Genomic DNA, 9,573 nt, shown 5'->3' with positions numbered 1-9,573 from the left:
GTGTGTTTGAGATTTGTTTCTTTTGGCCAGTTTTCTATTCATTTTGTTTCCTCCCTAATCAGTGTTCGTGTTGTCTGTCCATCATTTTCTTGGAATCAGCAGGTGGCTGTTGGTTTTATTCCCACCGCCACCTTTTAGACCCCGAGCAACCAGTTTGCTTCGACCCTTTTGTGATTTGTGCAGAGCTTTGTTAGTTTCCCAACCTGCGACCCCGGTCCTTCAGGTTTTGTTTTCTGGGGAAACATAACAGATGTAAATATTGTCTTTTTTAAATCAACTTTGGATGTCAGAGCTTCTGGAGACTTGGATAACAACATTATATGAGCTATATGAGGATGTTTATCAGTTGTTGTCCCTCTTTACTTCAGTTGTTTAGGGGAACGCTGCAATGCTGTTTTAAGCTCCAGAAATGTTTAATGAACTATAATATTTCACCTTATTTACTTGGGGCATGGAAGTGAGTAGATAAAGACAGATTTTTTTTTTTTTTTGGGTGAACCTATCCTTTAACAACTAGTTTCAGCACCTTGGAAGAGATCCCTGGTCTCCTAAATTCTTCAGCTTCAAAGTCCTTGTCTCATATTTAATTAATGATTAGAAAGGAATGAAAAGCTTGCCAATATCAAAGTGTGTGCGCTGAGTAACATTAAGAAACTCTGTCAGTTTGGATGTTTTTCATCTTCTCTCATCTCCTTATATTCTAAAGGGGATTCCAGTGATTGAAGTGATGTGTTTACGATCTGCCAACAGAGGGCGCCGTTGCAAAAAAGTTCCTGTTGTGAGCTGTGACCAAACCTCAGAAATAAGACACCTTGTATCTGCTGCTCTGTTTTTCTCATGGAGGAAAAATCCCCTTGAAGTGTGTAATTCTATTATACAGATCACACGACGTCATCTCGTCTGTGTTTGATGTTTTTTTTTTATTTCATTCTCAGCAGTTAAAAATCTGCATCCATACAAACAAGTACTAAATTCAAATGCTGAACAGGAGTATGTTTTGAACACGTTGCTTATGTGAAGAAAATGATTATTACAAACCAGCACACGGACGCGTGAAATAATGGAGCAGCAAAAAAAACAACAACCCAACACAGATAAACCAGTGAAGTGGATCCAGTAACGATCCCAAAACGAGATCGTGACGGAGTGACACCAAACACACTGGGAAGTAACAGTGGGTGCATCGCGTGTAACAAACGGTGATTTCTAACGTCAGGCGTTTCTCTAAACGCCGTCTTCGATCAGTAGTTCTACTTGTAAAGATGCAGAGAAATGGCTCCTGATACAAACATACAGCAGGGAACCAGCATGCATTCATGTTTTTTGAGCTTTCTTTCTGTACGAACACCAAAACTTTGCACCACAGCCTGACCCATATCGGAGTTCTGGGGCCGATGACGATGCTGATATATCGGCCGATATCATTTTATACACATATTTACATTAACACTTTTCTTTTTTTGTTTTTTTTGCCACGATGCCTCAAATGTGGTTATCAAACACTTCAGACAAAGATATTTATATATAACGGAGGCAGGATAACAAAAATCTTCATTGTCCAAAAACGGCTGAAGCTGTAAACTTCATCTTCTTTATGTTCAGTAAAATTATGTTTTCCACATCATCGGCCGACAGATTCGCCCGCGCTGACCCGTCTGTGGAAGGCCAATATCGGCCGGTAACATCAGTCAGGCTCTGCTTCAATCCGGCTCTATCCCACTCTGATCCCGTCTCTACCCCGAAGCATCGAGCGCATAACTCAAATGTCTGAATCTAATCTAGGCGCCAGCACGTCAACAACACACTCGCCGTCCTGCTCTGCAAAAGACAGACTCCTTCGGGCTGTTTCTATTTTTCCGATGCCATCTGGTTCTGTGTCGTGGCAGTGCTATTCTGTCCTGAGGACTAACTACCGTCTCTCACGCTTTCCTGAGAGCGCTCTGTTTATTTCCTGTCACTCCTTAACCTGTGGAAGAAAAAAGGGCAAGTCTAATGTCTCTGCCAGCGAACGGTATCGTACTTTGTATTCGCTCTGGCCCCGTCAGATGAGCACAAAGAGGAGAAAATCACTCGGGAAAGGATAAACAAATACATTCAAATTCAGAAGTATCACGCTAAGGCAGTTTCCCTTGTATTTCGTGGACCTTTTTTTTTTTCGCTTTAGCTCACGTTCCCTCATCCCCGTCTCGGAGGAGGAAGGGTTTTATTTTGGACACTCACATCTGTGTCACCAACTCGTCTCCAGAGTCTTTATATGGTTCTCGTCTGCGTCTCCCTCGGCACAGCCAGCGGGTCGATAAAAAAAATATATATATCAGTCACATATTCATCATTTCACCTTCACCACATTGAAACACAGTTAAAAAAAAAACAAAAAGTTATAAACACCCCTCCGTTCGAAACACCTTCTCTTTAAAGAGAAGTGGTTTCATCACACACGTCAACACTGATGCGACTAGAAATTCACACTGTTATTAAAGGGGGGCAGCCCATGATTGATTCTCCAGGCTGTCGCATATGAATATTGAAGACCTCATTATCAACAGATTTCCTCTGAATGCTTTCTAGATTGTGTCCATTGTGTGTCAGCTTATCTTGATTGTGCCTCGGATGTGTCCAAACAAACCAAAAGGTCACAGAATTCAGTCTTTGGAGCTCACGCTGCTCCCCAACTCCTTTTAAAACAGAGGTGACTCAGGGAGGCAGAGAGGAGAGACAATGATGGGAGTGTTTTGGTCCGTAAGAATGCGTCACAGTCCCGTTTGAGGACTACAGGCCGACTCATGCTCCGGGGGTACCGGCCTGCTGGCCCATGAGCGGGTCGGCGCCCTCCACGCTCTCCTGGACGGGCGTGGTTTCGGGGTCGGCCGTGATCACGATGGTGTTCTCGTCCACCAGCTCGCAGGTGGGGTTGGAGAAGGCCGACAGGGGGAGGGTGATCCTCTGCATCTCGCGCTCGTACACCCGCTGCTCGTGCTGCTTCTTCAAGTCCCGACCCCTAAAAAACACAAACACACCAAAGAAATTCGTTACACACACATCTGGTACCAATCTGGAGCTGCAAATAATGAAGCAGCAGTGTTAATCCCTTTTTTTTATTGGTCATATGTGAGCGGATTGTAACGCTACATGAAAAACAAGACCTTCCTCGTGTCTCTCAGTTGCCTATACGAGCCTGTGAATGTTTTTATTTAAGTTGTTGAACGCTGCTGGACTGTGGAACTTTTGTGTGAAGGACTCGGGTCGCATTTTCCACGACGGTCCGAAGGATGTGACTGTATGCACTCTCTGAGATCAACAGCCGCTAACGTTAGTTTAGAAATAGAGTCTGCTAACATATACGAGTGACCAACCGGCTTCCTGTTTCCACAGCATCTCCTCAAAACCAATAATTAATCAGTGCGAACGACTTCATCCTGGTTTTATACTGTTATAACGCAGCGATGAGGACAAACAAACACGAGCAGGAGCAGCGTGGTAGTAGCAGAAAAAACACAGCAGCTTCGTCTTTCGACAAACTGATCAGCGGGGGTTCACAGCACGTCACACACACGGACCACGGAGTGACACTCCCACGCTTCCGCACCAGCAAATGCAGTCTAACGGACAGAAATCCTGCACATTGGACCTTTTTAAGTACTGTAGCTGATACTAAGTATAGACTTCTTTTATTTGGGACCACCCAAACTAAACACGCATGATAAGGAGCTTTAGATAACATACTGTATATAGAAAACGTATCCTGTTGGAGCCTGCTGCAGCAAACCCAAGGGACAGATGGTGACAGGAAACAGAGCTGGCGAGGAGTTTATCACAGCGGTGAGGAGCCGCGTGAGGCCGCTTTCTACTGACCTGGAGCCAAAACAGGACGATATACTTCCTACCTGCCTTCAGTGCAGCACACTGCAACACTCTGCTGTTAAACCCTTTAAACAGCCGCTGGTTCTGTGCACCAGGGTGTGGTTCACTGTAGTTTCAAGCATATCTTGGTCTTTTTAACTCTATTAATTCCTTTTGATACCACGCTAATATTTATATAGCCAGCACCTAGCCTAGCTTAGCTTTGTTTTCTTATTCTGCCTCTGCTTGGTGTTCGGTTCATTCCTCTGCTTTACCTCTGCCAGGGACGTTATGTTGCTCGGCAGGATTACACAAAAACGACTGAACAGATTTCCACAATCCTTAGATGGATTCTTTGATCTTTAAGAAAACAATTCTTGCATATTTTGGTGGTTGGTATCTCTGAGTGAGAAGGAAAAAAAAGGACTGTTGGGCTTTGGCGGAGGTGTACGCTCTACTGACCGCCATTATAGTTGTTGAATGAACTTCCATGACTGACACAATTTTATGTTAACTACAGAACTAATGTTCGTTTGGTTCAGCACACAGACTCTGCCTACCATCAGCTCTGAACTGGCTCATGAGCATGTTGTACATAGTTTGTGTAATCTGTGTAAAACCCAGGGTTATGCAGGATTATGGGCCAGACTATTTCCTGGCCAGGGCTGGAAACTTCCTGGAGCACTGTTAGTTGGCAAGCAACCCAGGCTAGCTGTTTCCCCATGTGTCGTTGTGCTGAGCTAATGTAGGCTAACTGCTGCCGGCCGGATATCGACACATTTTTTGGACAGATAGGAGAGCAAGAAAGACGACAAATATTTCCCCCAAATTTCGTGAAATCTATTCTTCCTCTCGGCGTTCTTGAGGGCGTACAGTCAAAACACTTGCTCGTCACTGCAGAAGCTCACATGGCCATTTGCAGTGCTGGCGGGGTGAGAAAGCCTTCGAGGGATCGGTGTCCTTGACGCTGCTCAACCGACTCCGACTGGTTTGTCGGCAGCCTGTTTCCCAATGAGGGTACAGTGTGAACCTCTGGGTGCATTACACTCTCTCTCTCCGGCCCCGAAGAGGTCTGGAGTGAAGAGAGTCGGTGTATATTGAAGGAGGCATGTGGTCGTGTGCAGCCAGCGGGCCACGCTCGCCGCACGGCTATCACATTACTGAAGCCGATGCCAGAGCAGGTATTAACCCTCTGACATAATATGCTTCTCCTCCTTATTAATAATCACCTCCTTAAAATAGAAAACAAAAACCGGGGCACTGCTAATCAGATTTGCGAGCCAAACAAAGATCCGTGCGAGCATTTTGTGCTGCAGGGAATCCGAATCCCCTCTTTCACAACATTGGGGACGCCTTTTTGGATATTACGTAACTGTAGCAAATGTGCTTCTCTTTTCAATCCAACCCCTCCTCCTCTCCTCCTCCTCTCCTCTCTCAAGAATATAAAATAAGTTCAAGCGCTTAAAAATAGACCACGAGCTTTCCCTTTCCCGCAGCCTTCTGTCGTGGCCGACGTCAGAGGAGCAATAAAACGTCTCGTTTACATCTGAGTGGAACAACAGAGAGCATCGCCGGGGGAATGTGAACAACAGCTGAGACTTGCCAACGTGCCCGCGGTCACGTGTGTCGAACACATCACGCTGGCATTTCTCCTGCGTGTCTTTAAGCTAGAAAAACAACACGGCGTGCGCCGGTGGAAACAGGAAGACACGACAAACCTCTGCAGCAGCTGGCTCGGTGCCAGAGCGACAGAGAGGGACATGCTGTAATAATAGCATCCTGTAAACAGATTAGATGTGTTAAGTCTCATGTCTCTCACTCGAATGCTGAACCAAATCATTAAAGGGTAACTCCGCCAATTCTACACACATTAAAGTGTGTTTACAAGTCTGACTTCTGCACATGTAAATAAAGTTGTATAAAACGCTTTGTGGCTCCAGAGGAAGAGGAAGCTGCATGTAATCTGATACAATTGCCTCCAGTGATGTCACTCATTGGCTAAGTTGCATTGTGGGTAATGTAGAAGACTAAAATAAATGTAAAAAAAATAAAAAGTGTTTTTGATCATTTGTTTTAAAACTGTCCATAATGAGTCCAACAGTGTTTTAGAAGTGCGGTGCGAAATTAGCAGACCACTTTCCAAAACCTTGTGCCTCCATTACCCACAATGCATCTTAGCCACTGAGTGACATCACTGGAGAAAATATCAGATTACATGCAGCTTCTTTTTCGGAGCCACAGAAGCCTTTATACTGCTTTTTATTTCACATGTGCAGCAGAACTTTCCCAACACCTGTACACACACTTGTGTTTGTGAGAAATTGGCGGTGTTTCCCTTTAATAATCCTCCTGTTATGTAGATACTCACCTCTTGTAGAAGTAGCCAAACGTGATGCCTACACCAAGGATGATTATGATCGCCATCATGAGGATGCCGATCACGTAGCCTGGCAAACGTAAAGAGACATAAATAAAAAAACGACCCTAAATACATCAAAACGTTACGAAAGTCACACAGAAACATCTAACTAAGATTCACACAACATACCAAGTGTGCCAAGGTCCTTCTTCTGTTTTGGTCCTGTTCGCACTCGCTGGCTGACTCCCATCACCGGCTGCACGGCGGCGACCTCTCCCTGAGCGGGCCCGGACTTGGCCGGCTGAAAGCTCTTTGTGGAGGGAGTGGTTCCTGTCGGGTCGACGGGTTCGGCCTCTGCTGGCGCAGCAGACCCTTGTTCTGGAGACGCAATGAAACAAAACCAGTGTTAAACAACATTCAACGTCAAAGACACATCCCCCCCTTTAATATCTAAGATTGCATGAGAACACTGTGGGCTGTGTTTTAAACCACCGAGCTGCTTAATGTTTGGATTCTCAGGTGAATACGATGATCTACATTTATTTATCAGACACTGAACGGAGCCGCAAAGGTTTTATATGTCATGTTTTCCCAGAAGATTTCCTTTTTTTTTTTTTGAAACAACATATATTGATCTCACGGTATTCAGTTACATCTGCTGTGACAACCACATCCATCTCTCCTGTTATCAAATGACAATTTTGCATTCAAGCTTCCAGATTCTCCTGATTTTTTTTTCATTGCCGTCTCCTGTTTTCCTCCGCGGGTCACAGTTCTCCTGGATTTCTCTCACATCTCTTCCCATCTTTTGAAGTTTTATCATGATCTGCTTCTGGCCGAGTGCGGCGTGTCGTCTGCGTACGGAGAAATGGAGAATACGGAAGAGAGGAATTTTCCATTTCTTGCCGAAAGTTTTTAATTAATTTTGTGAAATCTGTCCTGTTTTTTCTGTCGATCACTGAGGGTCGCAACACCGTCCATCACCGTCAAGAGAGGATGTTATTATTTTAGTTTATGCCAGAGATTCACGCAGGTTTGTGTGACAGAGTCGGATAATCTGCATTGTTTCTGTAGAATTAAGTAGAATTAAAATTATTAATATAAAAGCGCTATTGAAGTGTACTTTACTCTCTAAAAGTCACCAGGTTCTCTGACACCGAACATTTTTTGGCTCCTGATTTATGCGGTACTGTGTGCCGAGCGGTTTACCTGATTCATTTTTTATCTTTACTGTCTTTTACTGTTTTATTAATGTTGATTTATCGAACAGTGTGTGGAGATGCTTGTCACCGCGATGTTTAATCACTCTTAACCTTGATTTGACTCGACTAGAGGTGCTTCAAAGGGGCCGTGTGGTTTTCTGACACCCTCCTCTGCAGCTCTGACACACTCTCGCCAGCTCGTTGCAACATAAATCAGTGGAGGATCGGCCGCCGCAGGTTGTTTTTTTCCAAACGCGTCGCACATAAACAGGCTCTGCGCGCTCGGCTCTGTCACAGGAAACAGGTTTTCAGGCTGCAGATGTGAACATCGGGCTCTTTAACTCCGTTTCCGGCTCCTCTGCACAGATTGTTGTTTCTGAACTCTGCTGGAGTTAAAGAGCGTGAAGTCATGAATCCAAGCAGCCAATTAGACGCCGTCTCCAAGGTAAGAGCGTGACTTTTCCGCCAATGAGCGGAGGTCGGGGCGTGGCCGACACTTCGTGGAAAATGAACTTTTTCAGCGTGTGACTGCAGGGCTTTGTTATTGTGTTACTTGGGTTTGGCTTCACAGTGAAGAAGGAAACAAAGGCCAAAGTGGAGGAGACCAACTGACCCACTGCACACCGCACAACTCATGTGTGTGTTCACTAATCCACCGCTGAACAATGACTTGTTTTTATTTCTAAAAATAAAAGAGACACAGAGAGAGAGAAAGCTTCTCTGACCCATTTAAAGTTTAAAGATCCGGCTGCTTCCGCCCTCATCAAGCTTCACACACTCGCTGTTGTGTCGACTAATTGGAACATTTTTTCACAGCTACAAACATTCAACTCATTATTTTCCCCCTTACACAGCCCACTTTAAAAAAAATAAATACAAATAATGAGCAGGGAAGAGAGAGTAATTCCTGGCAGCATGAAGAGTCTGAATATTCTCGCAGAGCGCTGCGAGAGGAGAGCAGCCGTTTCAGAGCGGCTTTGCAATACATTTACAATATATATATATTTTATTTTTGCCTGTTTTTCTGCAAGTATATCCCCATACAGTGTGTGTACAGTGTTTGCCAACCTTTGCACGTGTCAATGGCGCAGAATTGTCTCTGGACCGTCCCATCCGGGCCAGCAATGTAGCACCAAGGCCTCTCGGAGGAGTCTGGGTTTCGGCAGTAATTGTGATCTCCAGCACCTACAGGAGGAACGACGAGAACAGCACACGTCTGTTACTGATGCATGTGAACACAGGCCTCTGTCTGCCTGTCTGCCTGCCTGTCTGTCTTGCTGCTGTGTGGGTTAACCACTGGATTCATTAATCATTAAAAGCACCTCATCACACTACAATGAACAGGCCGCACATGAGCACAAAGGAAGGGAAACAAGCAGCAGTTTAAGCGCTTAAAAGACCAGAAACTTCCAGCTGGAGTTTCTGTTTTGATGTGTGGAATCTGTTTTCGACATCAGCAGCAGAAAAATCGCAGAATCGTCTTTTTTATTCGACAGGATCTGTGTTACAAACACCCCCCCCCCCTCTCTCTGTGTGAGGAGTTTACCTGTGTGTGAGTCAGGATGCTCGGTCACATCATAGTCTCTGGTGGTGTTGGTCCAGTTCAGACAGGTCAGACCCGAGGAGGAGCTCTGTTGCTCCCCTCTGTAGTCCACGCCACTGGACCTCATGCAGTCTGAGAACAACAACATCACATGTGAGGTGGAATAAAAATATATTCTGATATGCATGATATTTCAAAATGAAACCAGGCAATAAAAGCAGAATTAACACGTAAGAAGGGGTCATGTTACCGTTCTGACTTCCATTCGATGCACTGCTCTCCACTATCACCACACTGAGGAAAACAACTTGCAGGGAGAAAAACATCTTGCAGAGCTGGCGGCCTGAATTCACAGACAGCATGGCTGGATGAGCTCCTCTCTTTGGGGAATGAAGACACAAATCGAAACAGATCATGTACGCGACAGATGAAGAGCCTGTGCTGAATTGTGCTTCAGACACACTGCTGCTTCTGCTCTGGAGTCCCAGCCCTTGTTTTTGTCAGAGCAGCTCAGCTTTCTTGGTAAACAGCCTTCACCAGGAGGAGGAGGAGGAGGAGGAGGAGGAGGAGGAGCTGCTGCCCTTTGCAGTAGAAACCTCAAGGTCCTAAAGCCTCACCAGGTTTCCACA

The 9,573-nt window shown here is 45.2% G+C and overlaps 1 protein-coding gene across 1 annotated transcript; it reads right to left on the bottom strand.

The window, feature by feature from the left end:
- Nucleotides 1–901: 901 nt before the first annotated feature.
- On the bottom strand, nucleotides 902–9,503 carry pik3ip1 (phosphoinositide-3-kinase interacting protein 1). Its single transcript, XM_030417992.1, has 6 exons — nucleotides 9,195–9,503; nucleotides 8,948–9,076; nucleotides 8,470–8,586; nucleotides 6,389–6,577; nucleotides 6,209–6,287; nucleotides 902–2,998 (listed from the first exon to the last, which is right to left on the bottom strand). Exons 1-6 carry the CDS (start codon nucleotides 9,358–9,360, stop codon nucleotides 2,782–2,784), a joined length of 897 nt encoding a protein of 298 aa, XP_030273852.1. The 5' UTR covers nucleotides 9,361–9,503; the 3' UTR covers nucleotides 902–2,781.
- Nucleotides 9,504–9,573: the final 70 nt, after the last annotated feature.

Source organism: Sparus aurata, chromosome 5 (assembly GCF_900880675.1).
Source record: "Sparus aurata chromosome 5, fSpaAur1.1, whole genome shotgun sequence".
Lineage (NCBI taxonomy): Eukaryota > Metazoa > Chordata > Actinopteri > Spariformes > Sparidae > Sparus > Sparus aurata.
Note: the sequence above shows the minus strand (reverse complement) of the source record. Positions and strands in the feature narration are given on the sequence as shown.